This window comes from Heterocephalus glaber, unplaced genomic scaffold, assembly GCF_053883595.1.
Source record: "Heterocephalus glaber isolate CG9 unplaced genomic scaffold, H.glaber_assembly_v1.0 deba00001744, whole genome shotgun sequence".
Classification (NCBI taxonomy): Eukaryota; Metazoa; Chordata; class Mammalia; order Rodentia; family Bathyergidae; genus Heterocephalus; species Heterocephalus glaber.
In genome coordinates this window covers 5,198,765-5,213,943 of record NW_028258450.1, presented here as the reverse complement: position 1 = coordinate 5,213,943, position 15,179 = coordinate 5,198,765, and the positions used below count along the sequence as shown (strand labels likewise).

Here is a 15,179-nt window from a genome sequence, read left to right as displayed (position 1 = left end):
GGTGATGGTCAGGGCTTCAGGGAAATGACCCCGAGTCCTCCGGAGACACTGCAGCCATTCGGGGACACAGGGCAAGGAAAACCCAGCAGGGAAAGGGAAGCCCCGGATGCCCAGGGACAGGGCCGCGGAGGGCTGAGAGACAGTGAGCAAGAGGTCCCCCAGAGATATAACTGACACTCAAGCCCGGCGTGGTGCTGCACGCCTGTGATCCTTGCACTCAGGAGGCTGAGGCAGGAGGATCACAGTGAGTTCGAGGCCAGCCTGGACTCCATAGAGAGACCCTTTCTCAATAATGAGGATGAGGATGATGATGGTGGTGGTGATAACAGAGGGAGAGGAAAGACAGAAACCTCTGGAGAAACAAGAGCAAAATACAGACGGAGACCAGGAAGACAGAGGTGACCAGACACGGCGGCCCCCAGACCGACAAACCTCAGAGATAACTGACCCAGGCAAACTCTGCGACCCATTCCCAAGAAACCCAAAGCCATGGCCCAGAGACCACAGAGGCGAGAGTGTGGCCCCACAGGAGGCCACGAGCGAGTGGAACCCACCCGAGGGCCCGGATCCCGCCCAAGCAGAGGGCGCCACCCCCGCCCGCCGGCCGGTCACCGCTCCCTCCCCCGCGCCCTCTGCGCGGCCGGGCTATTTTTATGCGCGGACACCGGACACCGGGCTGGGGCGGCGGCGGCCGAGGCGGGGCACGGCGGGCCGGGCGTCGGGGCACACGGGCGTCCGCGGGGTCCGGGCAGCTCGGGCCATGGAGCCGCCGTGCGGCTGCTGCGAGCGGCTGGTGCTCAACGTGGCGGGGCTGCGCTTCGAGACGCGGGCGCGCACGCTGGGCCGCTTCCCGGACACGCTGCTCGGGGACCCGGCGCGCCGCAGCCGCTTCTACGACGGCGCGCGCCGCGAGTATTTCTTCGACCGGCACCGGCCCAGCTTCGACGCCGTGCTCTACTACTACCAGTCGGGCGGGCGGCTGCGGCGGCCGGCGCACGTGCCTCTCGACGTCTTCCTGGAGGAGGTGGCCTTCTACGGGCTGGGCGCCGCGGCCATGGCGCGCCTGCGCGAGGACGAGGGCTGCCCGGTGCCAGCCGAGCGCCCCCTGCCCCGCCGCGCCTTCGCGCGCCAGCTCTGGCTGCTCTTCGAGTTCCCTGAGAGCTCGCAGGCCGCGCGCGTGCTGGCTGTCGTCTCCGTGCTCGTCATCCTCGTCTCCATCGTCGTCTTCTGCCTCGAGACGCTGCCTGACTTCCGCGATGACCGCGACGACCCGGGGCTCGCTGCGGTAGCCGCCGCAGGCTCGGTGAGGGGCGGGGCCTGGGGAGAGGCGGGGCTTGGGAGGAGATGGGCGGGGTCCGGGAGCGGGTCTGGCCAATCAGAAGGTGGGGCGAGGGGCTCTGCGGCCTGGGTAACCCAAGACACCCGGCCAGGCCTGGGTCTCTGAGGTTAGGGGAGATGAGAACGCGCCCGCAGAGCGCAGGAACTTTGGGGACGAAAGCTGTGGGGCGAGGGACAATCTGGACACTCCGGGGTCTGTGCAACTGGCTGAGACCCATGGGAAGGATGAGCTGGACGGCTGCGAGCAGGGACTGAAGAGAGCAAGCTGGAGCCGGGGCAGGCTGAGGACCAAGGGCTGGGGAGGAGGAATCAATCGCAAAGAAAGTCGGGCTGTGGGGACGGGGCGAGCGGAGGGGTGTGCAGAGGAGATCTTGAACCACGAAGGTCTGGGCTGGGGTTGGGAGGAAAGACAGACAGGGCTGGGGGGCGGAGCCAGAGCTGGACCCTCCCCACTTGGAAAATCAGTTCTAGGAAGTGGGATTTGGGGGAGAACAGGTTCCACCCTACTTCAGCATCAGGTCAGGAGTTCCTGCTAAGGAAGGTCTAAGGGCTACCTTCCCAGCACCCTCAGCTCAGGAGACTGGAAAGGCAGCTGTGCAGGGACAGTGCCCAGGGTCCGGGCAAGGAGTGAGGACAGCCAGCTCACTGGGGCCTTGGGGACCGGCCACTCTGGTGTTGAGCAAGGCTAAGCCCTTTCCTCCCTACAGTTCCCTGCTCGGCTGAATGGTTCCAGCCTCGTGCCTGGACCGCCACCCCGTCTGCCCTTCAATGACCCGTTCTTTGTGGTGGAGACGCTGTGCATCTTCTGGTTCTCCTTCGAGCTGCTGGTGCGCCTGCTAGCCTGCCCGAGCAAAGCCATCTTCTTCAAGAATGTGATGAACCTCATCGATTTCGTGGCCATCCTGCCATACTTTGTGGCGCTGGGCACCGAGCTGGCCCGGCAGCGGGGTGTGGGTCAGCCGGCCATGTCCCTGGCCATCCTGCGGGTCATCCGTTTGGTGCGTGTCTTTCGCATCTTCAAGCTCTCCCGGCACTCGAAGGGCCTGCAGATTCTGGGCCAGACACTTCGGGCCTCCATGCGTGAGCTGGGCCTCCTCATCTTCTTCCTCTTCATTGGGGTGGTCCTCTTTTCCAGCGCAGTCTACTTTGCTGAAGTTGACTCTGTGGAGTCCCATTTCACCAGCATCCCCGAGTCCTTCTGGTGGGCTGTGGTTACCATGACCACTGTTGGGTATGGAGACATGGCACCCGTCACTGTGGGTGGCAAGATAGTGGGCTCTCTGTGTGCCATTGCCGGCGTGCTGACCATTTCCCTGCCTGTGCCTGTCATTGTCTCCAACTTCAGCTACTTTTACCACCGGGAGACAGAAGGCGAGGAGGCCGGGATGTATAGCCACGTGGACACACAACCCTGCATCAACCTGGAGGGCAAGGCCAATGGGGGGTTGGTGGATGGAGAGGTGCCTGAGCTGCCACCTCCACTCTGGGTGCCCCCTGGGAAACACCTGGTCACTGAAGTGTGAAGGGCAGTTGAGGTCTACAGGAGGGAGGAGGGGGGAGGGGAACAGGGGAGGGGATGGAGTTTAGGAAGGACTAGGCTAAGCGGTGACCAGTGCTGAGTCTTGTTGGGTCTGTAGCTGCTGTGGATACTTCCTGAAGGAGCAATGAATGCCAGTGGTTTGTGTTAGTCGAGGGGTGGCCCCATTGATTCATATTGCATTGTGTTGTGCCAAGCTTGTGAGCCTTTTGAGGTAGTGTTGAGATAGGTTTGGCCACATCCGATTGGGAGTTTTGTTGGGTGGGGCGGGTGATTAGTCTGGGGAAATCTTGTCCAAGTGCATAATGCAGGGTTCTGTGGCCTTGAGTCCCCCTGGGCCATGTTGGGTCAAGTCAGGTGATCATTTAAGGGCATTATTGAGATGGACCGTATGGTCATGTATGGTGTCGTGGAGACATGGACAATTGTGTGGCTTTGTGTTTTTTCTAGGCCATGTTATTTTATGTTCTGTGAATTTATGAGTCATGTGGGAATACAGAGTCAGGTAATAGAATTTGAGCTTTCTAGGTCGAGGTGGGTGAAGTTGGGTTGGAATGTCTGATGGGATTCATCTTTTAGGTGCTATCAAGTTTAGGTGCTGTTGAGTTGTGTAGACTTCTGTGGCTGGGAGTTTTTCAGGGACACAGTGAGCTGTGTTGAAATATAGAGGCATGTGAGTCTTTTAAAGTCAGTTAGGTCAGGTCATAGGACTGTTGGGTCATGGGGCCATGCTGAGGCCTGCCATTGCATGATCCCATAGGAATGTTGGGTTGAGGTCCATCGAACCGTGTGAAGTGGTTTTGCATTTGGTAGAAGCATCAGGACCCAAGGATCACAGCCCTGGGCAAGAGTCACAAGGTGGTGTGGGTATGGGCACTGCTACTGCAGAAGTGGGCTGGATTCTGAGCAGTGGAGTTAGAGATTCATCCACAGGGGCTTGAGGGACGTAGAAAAAGAGCCGCTCCTTCCACTTACCCCACATGTGCTTCATTTCACCGTTCGAACCCCCACTCTATCTGGTCTCCTCGGTGGTTAGCAAGGAGACATGGAAACATGGAGGCCAGAGAAGAGAGAGAGGGGAAAAATGTTTGTCCTATGTCTAGACATAATGGGAGACAAGATCAAAGGGAGGGGGAGACACAGACCCAGAAAAAAAGAGAAGGACAGACACCCAGACAGAGAGAGACCAGAAGAGAGCCAGAGAAAGGGACAGAGACCTGGAAAGAGGGAGGCAGAGACTGAGAGAGAGAGGGAGGCAGAGTCTCAGAAGGGGAAGCTGAGATTCAGAGAACAGACAGAGACCAAGCAAGGGTGGGAGGTGGAGACCCAGGGGGGATGCCAGGCACCCAGAGAGAGGCCAACTGAGACCAGAGTTGGAGATGGACCACAGAGCCCCAGAGAAAAACTAAAAAGAAAAAGGCAGAAAAATTCAGTGCTTCAGCCTGAGTTCTCTGAATCACAAAAGGATCCTAAACCGGGGCATTACTGAGCACCTCTGGCCTACGGGTCTCCATGTTTCCAGGGGAGAAACCTGAGTCTCAGCAGGGCCATGGCTTCCCAAGGTTACACAGCAGTCATAGCCAGGACTTGCGGCAGGGTGCCTGACTCCACGTCCCCACAGGCTGCTGGTGCACAGAGCCTAGTGAGGCCACAGCCTTGTAGACAGGAATCAGAAGCTAGGAGGGGACAGGGGAAGGTGTCACCCAAGGTCACAAAGCCAAACATTTCAGTCTTTCAGTACTAAATGGCATTTAGAGGAGGAGGAGGAGGAGGAGGAGGAGGAGTTTACAATCACTAGCACATATAGGGGTTCCTATGTGCCAAGCATCATTCAGGGCACTTGTATTAATTTATTAAAACCTGCCCGGTGGTTTACAGTGTGGTGTCATTATTATTACTATTTTTTTTTTTTGGTACCGGGGATCGAACTTGGGTCTTTGGTTTGCCAGGCAGGCGGCGGAACCACTGAGTCATATCCCTGGCCTGGTGTTATTATTTTAAGCTCCCCTCCCGCTGTGGTCATAGAAAGCCTTCCTCAGAGACCCCAAGTAAAAGACAGGGTAGGGGTGGGACACACCTCCCACTGGGCCCCAGTGAGGGAAATGCAGTGAAAGAATTCAGTTTGGAGATCCCAGGTTTAATCCAGCCCTCTTTTTGTTTTTTTGTTTTGTTTTTGGTACCAGGTATTGAACTCGGGTCCTTGCGCTTTCGCAGCAGGTGGCGAAACTACTGAGCTAAATCCCTGGCCCTCCAGCCCTCTTTTTATAGAACGAGAAAGGAAGTACAGGTTGTGGGGAGAGTTCGATAATGGCTGAAAATAATACAACCTTTAGTGGGTCACTTCTCTCTGAAATGGAGAAAAGCCACATTCTGAGACTAGCCGTGTCTCTCAAAGGGCCAAATATGAGGCAGAGTCTTGGGGGTGCAGACCCCAGCAGAGACCCACAGAAGAGGGAACCAGGACAGAGTCAAGCCCAGGCAGGAGAGAGGAACCGAGGGCCAGAGAGGAGGGCAGAGGGCTGGCTGGGAGGGGTGAGAGACCCAGGAGGGGACAGATATCCAGGGGAGGGGACAGAGGTTGTTGCCTGGTTCCTCTCCTTTGAACATTCATTCCTGTCACCCACTGGGGCCTGGAGGCTGCAGTGTCCCCCTTGGTTGGGAGTGGGGTGTGTGCCTGCTGGGAACACTGGAGAGGTTAGAGAGGTGACCGGAAGGGACACCCACGCCTGGGAAGTGCGTGGTAAAGTAAACAACTGGAGCAGCCTTCTGTGTGGCCTGGGCTGGGGTGGGGAGGTGAGGGGAACACCCTAATCCGGGGACACCCTTCCTGCCACCTTGCCATGCTATATTTAGGCCGGATGACCCCCAAGGCAGGTTTCAGCTTTCCTGCTAAAAATAGTTCAGGAGGAGGGGAGCCGGGTCCCAGGGTGGAGATGTGGTGGGGTAAAGGGCCCTGCCACCGTGGGGCTGCCCCAGGACTCCCCAGCCTCCTCCTCTCTGTCTCAGGGTCTCTCTGGGGCTCCGTCCCTCCTCCTGGGGTTCAGTCCCCTCTCTTGTGTCTGCCTTCTCTTTCTGGCTCTGTCCCCTTCCTTCCCTCTAGGTCTCTACCCCTTCTTTCTCTTGGTTTCTGTCCCCTTTCCTCTGCTTCTGTGCCTTCTCCTCCCACTGTGTCCGTCACTGTTCTCGGATTCCCTAGACAGCCTACCGTGTCCTTAAACACCATTCTTCTGTCCGGGTCCCATGGCACCTTGGATTTCTCTTATCTGAGCTCAGGACAAGACCCTCCACTCAGTCCCCACCCAGGAAATTCCAGGAGAGAGGACTCTGGGAGAGTCCTCATCCACTGCCTCTGGGCGGCGGGCGGCCTTATCACTGCCCAAGCCCAGCTGGTTAATGTCTGGCGAGAGCTCCTGGGAAAGTGGGGATGAGAGCGGAGGGTGGGAATCTGCCCCGGGATTGACACTGAATTGGCAAAAGACTCCAGAGGAATCTCAGGACTCCTGAGTCCATGGGAGGAGGGATGCGGCGCCCGGGCGAACGGGTTCGAAGGAGGAAGGGCTGGGGGGGGGGGCAGGTCTGAGGGAGGAGGCTGGGCAGGACCCCCGGGTCCGAGGGAGGAGGTTGAGGGACCTGGACTCGTCGTCCGAGGGAGAAGGGCTGGACAGACCCGGGCTGGGCGCCGGCTGCGAAAAGGCGGCTTCCGCGGGCCGGGCAGCGCGTGCAGAGCGGATCCCCGCCCCTCCGGGCGCCCCGCCCCCGCCCCCTCCCGGCCGGGCCCTCCCGAGCGCGGGGCGAGGAGCTGCGGGGCCCGCGAGTCCCGGCAGCAGATAGGGAGGAGGAGCCGCGCCGCGGGCAGCCAGGGCGCAGCGGAGGGCGCCCCAGGTAAGAGCCTCTGCACCGCCTCCCCCGGGATTCCCGGCCGGGTCGCCCTGCCCCCGGGTAGGGAGGGACGGGGGCGGGGCCTGCGGGGGCGGAGCTTGGCGGAGGAAACTGAGGCAGGAGGGAAGTGTTCCAGACGGGGAGCGCGTTCCCCTAGCGGGGACTCAGGAGCCAGGACCCCAGCCCAGATCTTCTTAGGGGGTGGGACCCGGGAGTTCCCATTTCTGAGTACCCGGGGAGGAGGGGCGGAGATCCAGAGTCCAGGGTTTGAGGGAAGAGAGTGCTGGGGTCCTGGACTCCTGGTCCGAGGAGGTGGCAGCCGGGGTGGGGCGGCTTGGGACTGGACTCCTGGGTCTGAGGGCGGAGGCAGCTGAGGTCCAGGGTACCTAGTCTGAGGGAGGAGGAGCTGGGGACCCACAATCCTGCCCTGGCCAGGCGCCCCGCGCCCCTACATACCCGCCCTCCCCGCTTCCCTCCTCGGAGCCCGGGCGCGCAGCCACCCAGGTATGCGCAGCCGAAGTCTCGGGCGGGCCCCGGCCTGTCCTGCGAGCAGCGAGCATTCCAGGAAGCAGCCCCAGGGACCCAGGGCTCCCTGAGTGCGGGCCCTCGGGGACCGGGTGTCCAGGGCAGTCCCGCCCCTCCCGTCTGGGAGATGAATGGCACGAGGGGGCTGTGATCCCTCCCAGCCTCCTCCATCTGCCCCATCTGCTTCTCATCCCGGCAGGAGCCATCACCTGGCCAGGGAGGGGCCTCAGTAGCAATCTCTGGTGCCTGCGCTCTCAGGGAAGTTCTGGGGAGGGGGTGTTCCCGGGTCCAGGCCCCCTTCTACCCGCCTGTGTAACCTGTCTGTTCCCTTCTTCCCCCAGGGATCTCCTGGGATGTCGGGAAGGAGGGGACCACCCGTGTCCTCTACAGGGGCCCTGCCAAGCTGGGGGGCCCCCAGCCCTGGCCCTCGGAGGTGCTGACAGGTCTGGTAACCACCTGCTGCTTCTCAGTCCTCCTGGGCTTCCAGAATGTTGTAGAGAGACTTGGAGACACCCCCCCACACACAGGTTCTTCCCACCCCCATTATTTTCACACATGGAGACACTGAGGCCTAGTAGGACAGGGGGCGTGTCTTGCTTTATTGGTAGCAGTTTTGAGCTGAATGAGTCTCCCTGGAATTCCAGATTCTGGCTTCCAAAACTTCAGGACTCAAACCAGATGTGGTGATGACCGCCTATAATCCTAGTCCTTGGGAAGCTGAGGCAGGAGGATCACCATGAGTTCAAGGCCAGCCTGAGTGACATAGTGAGACCCTGTCTCAAAAATTAAACAAATTGGGCCAGGGATTTAGCTCAGTGGCACTGTGCCTGCCTTGCAAGCACAAGGTCCTGAGTTCTGTCCCGGGTACTGCCCCCTGCCCCCCCACACAAAATTAAACAAGTTGCAGGACACAGGAGGGGTTTCTCAGGGTTGTTGAGGCCAGAGGGCAGAAATGAGCTGCTCAGACAGAGTTCAGTTGCCACCTCTGCCATTTGCTGGCTGTGTGACCTGGTGCAAGTCCTTAACCTCTCTGAGCCTGCATTTTGGCTTTTCCTTGGCTATGAGGTAACAGTAGTTGGATAATTATTAATGTAGAAGTTGGGCTTCACCCAAGTCCTACAATATAGGGTCCCACAGTTCTGGCTTGCAGGCTGCCCTGGGGCTCCCGACTTGTGCCCCTTGTTTCCCCCTCTCTAACCCCAGCCCCCCTTTCCATTCGCAGGTGCTCAGAGATGCGCCCCGGCACCTGCTGCTCCCTCCCCATCCTCCTCCTCTCCCTCTTCCCCAGCGCCCCCGTGGAGTGCCACCCCTCACCCTCCACACTGCCCCCATTTCCGGCCCCCGAGTGGGACCTCCTGTCCCCCCGAGTAGCGCTGTCCAGGGGCGCCCCTGCTGGGCCCCCTCTGCTCTTCCTGCTGGAGGCCGGGGCCTTCGGGGAGCCAGCGGGCGCCCGGGCGAATCGCAGTCGGCGTGGGGTGAGCGAGACGGCCCCCGCCAGTCGCCGGGGTGAGCTGGCAGTGTGCGACGCGGTGAGCGGCTGGGTGACGGACCGGAGGACGGCGGTGGACTTGCGGGGGCGCGAGGTGGAGGTGCTGGGCGAGGTGCCCGGGGCGGGCGGCAGCCCCCTCCGCCAGTACTTCTTCGAGACTCGCTGCAAAGCCGACGGCGCGGGCGCGGGAGCGGGTGCAGGCGAGGGCGGGCCCGGGGCCAGCGGAGGGGGCTGCCGCGGCGTGGACCGGAAGCACTGGGTGTCGGAGTGTAAGGCCAAGCAGTCCTACGTGCGGGCGCTGACCGCCGACGCCCAGGGCCGTGTGGGCTGGCGATGGATTCGAATTGACACTGCCTGCGTCTGCACGCTCCTCAGCCGGACCGGCCGGGCCTGAGGCTCCTGCTCACAACTGGTCAGGCCACGAAAAGAAGAGAACTGGACGCTGAGGGACCTCAGGGGTGGCCTGGCTGTTCTCAGGGCCTTGGCTTGGGAACTTAAAATGATCGCAAAATCAAGGCTTTCTGATTTTGAAAGCTCAATCCATATAGCATATGTGATGAAACCAAATGGGGTTTCAAAGGATGAATAATAGCAGTTCTGGAGCACTTGAGGGTAATCATGACCATGATAACAATAATAATGGCCAATATTTCTGGGTGCTTATTGTTCATCAGCCCTGATACATTGCTCCTCAGTCAGCACTCCTGGATTTGAGTGTCGGAGGCACTCAGCTTTGAGTTGCAAACCACTCAGTCTCAGAGCACACTGCCTTGGCCCCTGGCGAGGACAGGAGGGGCCAGGTCGAGAAGTGGGTGAATGGGGTGGGGGCTCCGTTCTGAGGTGGTGAGCTGCCCGTGGCAGTGGGAGCACCAGCAAGGTAAATGGTAAGAGCTCAGGATGCCTGCCCAGCAAGTCCAGTCCTGGGCTGGGGTCGGGTTTCTACCCCCTTCTTTGCCCCCCGAGGGAAGGAGATTGACCTCAAAGTTGTCTCACTTAAGTAGGACACGAGGCTCTGACCAACTAACTGGGTCTGGCCCCTGGCCAGGGTCAGGGGTCACCGGACACTGATAGGCTTCAAGTAGAGCCAGGAACATCCAAGCAGGGGCCCCAAAAGGCTGAGTGGAATAGGGAGGGTCTCAGAGACCCTGGGTCAGGCCTCAGTTTCCCCTATCTGAAGACTGGCCTGGTGGATGGAACGATGAGGGCTGAGGTGCAGATGTCTTGACTAAAAGGCCAAAAGGTGACAAGGAAAGTCCCCACACTCCACTGCCCCATACCTGCTGCCATGTGCTTACATTTTTCTTCTGGTGCTTGGGTTTGAACTCTGGGTGATCTATATCACCAGCCCCACCCCCTGCGCGCCTTTTAAATTTTTACTTGGAGGCGAAGTCTCTCTAAATCACTCCAAGCCAAGCTCAGATTTTCGATCCTCCTGCTTCAGCCTCCCGGAGTCCTGGGATTACAGGCGTGTGCCCCCAAACTCATTCACACATACATTCTCTTAGGTCCAGCTTTGAGCTAAGGCCCTAGACAGCCCCTCTCCTGCCACCCCACAGGAATCTGGGCCCCTGGGAGGGCAGGGTCTGCTGCCTGTTTTTGCATCTCTTTCTGCCCCTTCCTGTGTCTCTCTGACTTCCTGTGTCTCTTTTCTCTGGGTGAGCAGTGCACGCCCTTCTTTTTGCTAAGCATTTCCCTGTGTGTTCTCCCTGGGACTCGCCCTCCTCCCATGCCCAGGTGGAAGTCTTCAGCCAAATCAAAGGCAGGACGGCGGCCGCCCAGGCGGCTCCAGCGGCCCATGGAGGGAGGGGGAGCTCTGGGACGTCTGGAAATCGTTACCCCGAGGTGGGCAGGCCTGGCAGAGGGGGAGGCAGTCAGGGGATGTAGGAAAGAGGGTGTTTCTTAAGGATTCCTGGAGGGGGTCTCTGTCCTGGTCCCCCTGTGAATCTGTCTCTCTGCCATCTCCCCGCACCCCTCCCACATTTGTTCCCTTCACTATCCTCTCTGAAACTTTCTGATTCTTCTGTTTCCCTTTCTCCTGCTTCCCTTTCTGCTCTCCTCTGAGTCTCAGTCCTCCTTGCAAAGTCCCTTGGTCTCTTTCTCCCTTGGTCCATCCAGATGCCTGCCGGCTCTCCATTGGCTGGGCTCAGGTGGGTGGGTTCTGTCATCAGGGAAACAGCAACAACAAGCCGGCTTCTGCTTGGCCATGGGTGGGGGTGGGACCATGGCCTGTTGGACCCTAGCTCTGCGCTCTGGCCCCTGTGGTCACCCACCTCAGGAAGGGATGTGCCTGGATCCTGGCACCTCAGCAGCAGTGGAGTTGCTCACCACATTATCCCACCTGTGTCCTTTCCTCTGCCCACTGTTCAGGTCAGGGGACCCAAAGCTGAGGGAGGGGCCCGGGCACCCAGAAACTTGGGTGCTGAGAAAAAAGAGAATTGGGGTTTGGACACTGTCTGAAAGAGAAAGGGGCTAAAGGAAGAAGGGTCCTGAATTCAATGGGTCTGGAGAGAGGGGCTCTTGAGGCTTTTTAGCTGACATGTGTCATCTTCTCCTCAGTCCACCATCTCGGATCCCCTACCCCCTGCTGCTAGGCAGGCTTTGCACATCTGGGATTTTGACGAGGTCATCAGCAGATGGGAGCCGACCTCCGGCTCAGCCTAGGTGCCCAAGACCCATGGTGGGCCCTACGCGCAGCCCAGGGCTCCAGAGCCTGCAGACCCTGTCCGGACATTGGGGATCAAAGCTTTAGAGGAAAAGGTAGGGACCCAGGATTCCAGAGTCCAAGGGGGAGAGGGGGCTGGCGATGGCACCCGAGCCCCCTGCCTCACCTTGGGTCACTGGGTTGCCTTCCCACAGCTCGGACACCGGCGACTCCCCCTGACCACAAAACCCCAGAGCAGCGAGACGAAGGGACAGTACAAGGGCTGGCCCACCTTGGACCAGGGCCCCACCACCCACATCGGGGCCCAGCCCCTGGAGCTCGCAGACCACAGCCATGGGGGACTGGCCCAGGTTGGAGCGGAGGAGCCAGAGTCTGGAGCATCTGGGGCAGGTGGGAGGGCACTGAGGTTAAGGACCAGGTGAGGATATCCTGGGGCAGGCGTGGCCAGGGCCTGGGAGGGATCGGCAGGCTGTGGAGGGGCTGGACTTCTCCATTCTCGGCCAGGAGGAGGAGGGGATTGGAAATTCGAAATTTTGCCTCTGAGGCCGGTTGGGAGTGGGACTAGAATATTCACAGGCAGGGTAGGGGTGGGAGGTGGGGCTGAGTTTACTTGAAAAAAATATGGAATTGCTGCCCAAGATGCAGCTGTTCCCAGTGCCAGGGTCAAAAGTGACTGGGGGTGGAATAGGAAGGTTTGTGTGTGTTGTCTTGTGGCTGTGGGCTTTGAGTTCCTTGACCAGCAGGAAGTGTTTAGATTGAGATGAGCTTTGAGGAGTGATGCTGAAGTAGCCTGGTGTGGAACTGCTTGGGAAGGATTTTGCGGGTGGGGTGGGAGGGCCTGGTCTAGCAGGGCTGATGAGGTGGAAGAAGAGTGATTTCAAGTCTGGGACCCAGGACTTGGACTGGGGTGCAGCCTCTCTTGCCCATCCCTCCTCCATCGCCCTCAGGCTCCAGTCCCCTGGAAGAGGAACCCCGAGCTGGCTGGCCGGCCTTTCATGATATCCGGCCAGGGAGTCCTGGACCGCCATCAGCTCTACTTGACCACCACGGCCTGCGACTTCCGCTTCTACCCCAAGTGAGCTCACATCCTCGCTTGCTCCCAACAGCCCTGCTTATGTCCATGGCACCCCAGCCCTTTTCTGACTCAGTGGTCTGCCGCTGACTCCAGAACACAGCAAGAACCAAAGTCCAACACAGCTCCAACCTCTTTTTAGAACCCAAGTGGGGGATGGTAGCGCACACCTGTAATCCCAGCTACTTGGGAAGCTGAGGCAGGATTCCAAGTCTGAGCCCAGCGTGGGCAATTTAGTGGCTTACCGAGACCCTATCTCAAAAAAAAAAAAAAAAAAAGTGCTGAGGACGTAGCTTAGTAGTAGAGTGCTGGCCTAGCATGCCAGAGGCCCTCAGTTCGATCCCCAGCATCTCCCACCCCAGAAAAATGCACCCCAGTGCACCCCCACAATCCTGGCGCTGGGGACCGAACCGAGGGTCTTGCCTATGTTAAGCAAGCACTGTACCATCCCGTTGTCCGAAGTGTGGGCCCACATCAGCCTCGGCTAGATTAGGAAGCCTGCAGAGCCCAAGGGCAGGCTCAGATGGGCGGGGGCTTAGGGTTCAGGGAGGAGCCTCCTTCGGTACTGCGCTGTACTCCTCAAGGATGCGAAACTCCCAGTTTCTGGACCCCAGGATTCCAGACTCCGCGTCTCCTCATCCTGTTCCTGTTCCTAAGAAGTCCCTGACTCCTACAAATGTTCCCTCGCCTCGAAAGCAGGAGTTGAAGGCTACCTCTCCGGAACAGAGGTCTGATCTCAGGAACCCCCTCCCCCGCGCCCTTCCCACAGGAAAGAGCTGTCGGGATACCCACGCCGGGACGTGCTGACCTATTGGAACTTCAAGGGGACGCCTCGGGGCTGGGGACTCGGCCCGCAGCTGCCGAAGCGGGTCCGCCTGCCCCACGCGTTCCCGGGGACCCCGGCCGCACCGCGGGTACCTGACCCTAGCTCAGGAGTCCTACGGCCCCCCGCTGCACCCGCTGCGCCGGCTGGACCAGTTCTGCCCGCCGGAGGCACCCTCGGGCGGCCCTCACTGGAAGCCCCTGCCGGGAATCTTCAGCGCGCCCAAAGCCTACAGCACCCGAGTTCTCCAGCGCCCGCAGCCTGAAGCCCGAGCTGGTCTGAGCCGGCGGGGCGGGGGTTCGGCCCCGCGAGACACGCCCACTCGTCTAGGGAAGAACCCAACTGGTGAAAGTGAATTAAAACTACGCCCTTCCAGGAACCGGGCTCAGCCCACTTCCGGACCGGCAGCTTGAATCCTGACTTCTTGCAGGCTTGGGTGTGGGGACGCTGTCTGAATCTCTTGGTGGCGTCGGGGTACACGCAGGTCCCTGCCTGAGCACAGCGCCGGAGGCCTTTAGGACTGGTTGGACCCTAATACGGAAGCCACGCGCCTCCGGAAAGGCAGGACTGGCGGGCGGATGGGTGGCTTCCAGAGGCCTCAGGTGGTCCCAGCACCTTCCTGGGTCAGAGGGGCTACCAGAGGCCTCTCCGGCCCCTCCCCGGTCAGGGCTTTCTGCACCCTACTTCCTGTGCCTCCAATGGGGCCTGGGCTCTACCTCTGGTCACCTTCACCACGGTGGCTCTGGAGCCACTGCTGCGCCTCAGTGACCTTGTCGCTTCTCGCCCCCGGGGAGGATTAGTGTCCAGGTTACCCCAGATTGCCGCCACCACCGGGTGGCCTTGCCGCCCCCACAGCCCACAGGTATAAAGCTAGGAAGACGGTAGGTAGGGGCAGCATCGAGAATGGAGATGCTCCAGGTAAGACTGGGTCCCGGGGAGGCTCCCTTTTCCAGGCCACACTGGGCACAGAAGAGGGCAGAACAGTGTCATGGGTGAAAGTGGCCTGTTCTAGAGGGTGTGGGAGTCAGCAGGCTTCCCGAAGGAGGGAAGTGGTGGAGCAGCGCATGGCGGTGGATGCTGGGATCCCCTGTGCTGTGGGTGGGCCCCAAAGGGTTGGGCTGGTGGCTCTGAGTGGGCAGGGCCTGAGGCACTGGCCTTGCCCAGGGGCTGCTGCTGGGACTGCTGCTGAGCGCGAGCGGGGCGTGGGCCTCCAGGGGCCTGCTGCGGCCCCTCTGCCGACCCATCAATGCCACCTTGGCCGCCGAGAACGAGGCCTGCCCGGTGTGTGTCACCTTCACCACCAGCATCTGTGCCGGCTACTGCCCCAGCATGGTGAGCAGCCTGGGTGGGCAGACACTGGCCTGATGGGTGGCAGAGGGGAAGGGCGGTCCAGCAGCTCGGGCAGGGGACTGCTGGTAGCGCTGGGTGGCGGGAGGGAAACTTGGAGGGTTCCAGGACACGTGGAGCCTGGCCCTGGGAATGAGGCACTCAGGTGAGGACCTGGTCCCAGCGGGTGCCCACCAGCCCCATCCTGGTCCCCAGATGCGGGTGCTGCCGGCCGCCCTGCCACCTGTGCCCCAGCCAGTGTGCACCTACCGCGAGCTGCGCTTCACCTCCATCCGGCTCCCCGGCTGCCCACCCGGTGTAGACCCTGTGGTCTCCTTCCCCGTGGCGCTCAGCTGCCACTGTGGGCCCTGTCGCCTCAGCAGCTCTGACTGCGGGGGCCCCAGGGCCCAGCCCTTGGCCTGTGACCTCCCCCACCTCCCAGGTGTCCTCTTCCTCTAAGGACCCGTGCAGCTTCCCCAATAAAGGCATCTCAACCCAAACTCCAGGTGTCTTTCTGTGCCTCAGGTG

General features: G+C 60.4%; 4 protein-coding genes across 5 annotated transcripts; all 4 read left to right on the top strand.

Moving 5' to 3' along the window:
- The first annotated feature begins 734 nt into the window (after positions 1–734).
- On the top strand, positions 735–4,729 carry Kcna7 (potassium voltage-gated channel subfamily A member 7). Its single transcript, XM_004867202.3, has 2 exons — positions 735–1,303; positions 2,046–4,729. Exons 1-2 carry the CDS (start codon positions 761–763, stop codon positions 2,859–2,861), a joined length of 1,359 nt encoding a protein of 452 aa, XP_004867259.2. The 5' UTR covers positions 735–760; the 3' UTR covers positions 2,862–4,729.
- A 1,924-nt stretch (positions 4,730–6,653) lies between these two features.
- On the top strand, positions 6,654–10,877 carry Ntf4 (neurotrophin 4). Of its 2 annotated transcripts, none has more exons than XM_013066311.3 (3): positions 6,654–6,757; positions 7,621–7,722; positions 8,502–10,877. In XM_013066311.3, the coding sequence occupies exon 3, from the start codon at positions 8,512–8,514 to the stop codon at positions 9,160–9,162; it is 651 nt and encodes a 216-aa protein (XP_012921765.2). In that variant the 5' UTR covers positions 6,654–6,757; positions 7,621–7,722; positions 8,502–8,511; the 3' UTR covers positions 9,163–10,877. The 2 variants fall into 2 exon arrangements, with proteins under 2 accessions (XP_012921765.2, XP_021101623.2); XM_021245964.2 differs by having other exon boundaries at positions 7,621–7,806.
- Positions 10,878–10,989: 112 nt separating this feature from the next.
- Positions 10,990–13,735, top strand: Saxo3 (stabilizer of axonemal microtubules 3). Its single transcript, XM_087200469.1, is given in 7 exon segments — positions 10,990–11,029; positions 11,032–11,135; positions 11,325–11,780; positions 12,378–12,505; positions 13,272–13,403; positions 13,405–13,564; positions 13,566–13,735. Coding segments are annotated over 7 exon segments (1,062 nt in total). The 3' UTR covers positions 13,608–13,735.
- Positions 13,736–13,755: 20 nt separating this feature from the next.
- Lhb (luteinizing hormone subunit beta) lies at positions 13,756–15,151 on the top strand. Its single transcript, XM_021245960.2, has 3 exons — positions 13,756–14,243; positions 14,490–14,657; positions 14,868–15,151. The coding sequence occupies exons 1-3, from the start codon at positions 14,229–14,231 to the stop codon at positions 15,108–15,110; spliced, it is 426 nt and encodes a 141-aa protein (XP_021101619.1). The 5' UTR covers positions 13,756–14,228; the 3' UTR covers positions 15,111–15,151.
- Positions 15,152–15,179: the final 28 nt, after the last annotated feature.

Coding starts and splice junctions, on each gene's coding strand:
- Kcna7 (XM_004867202.3), top strand. CDS start 761: ATGGAGCCGCCGTGCGGCTGCTGCGAGCGGCTGGTGCTCAACGTGGCG. Junction 1,304..2,045: donor CGGTAGCCGCCGCAGGCTCG/GTGAGGGGCGGG, acceptor TCCTCCCTACAG/TTCCCTGCTCGGCTGAATGG.
- Ntf4 (XM_013066311.3), top strand. CDS start 8,512: ATGCGCCCCGGCACCTGCTGCTCCCTCCCCATCCTCCTCCTCTCCCTC.
- Lhb (XM_021245960.2), top strand. Junction 14,658..14,867: donor CCGGCTACTGCCCCAGCATG/GTGAGCAGCCTG, acceptor CCTGGTCCCCAG/ATGCGGGTGCTGCCGGCCGC.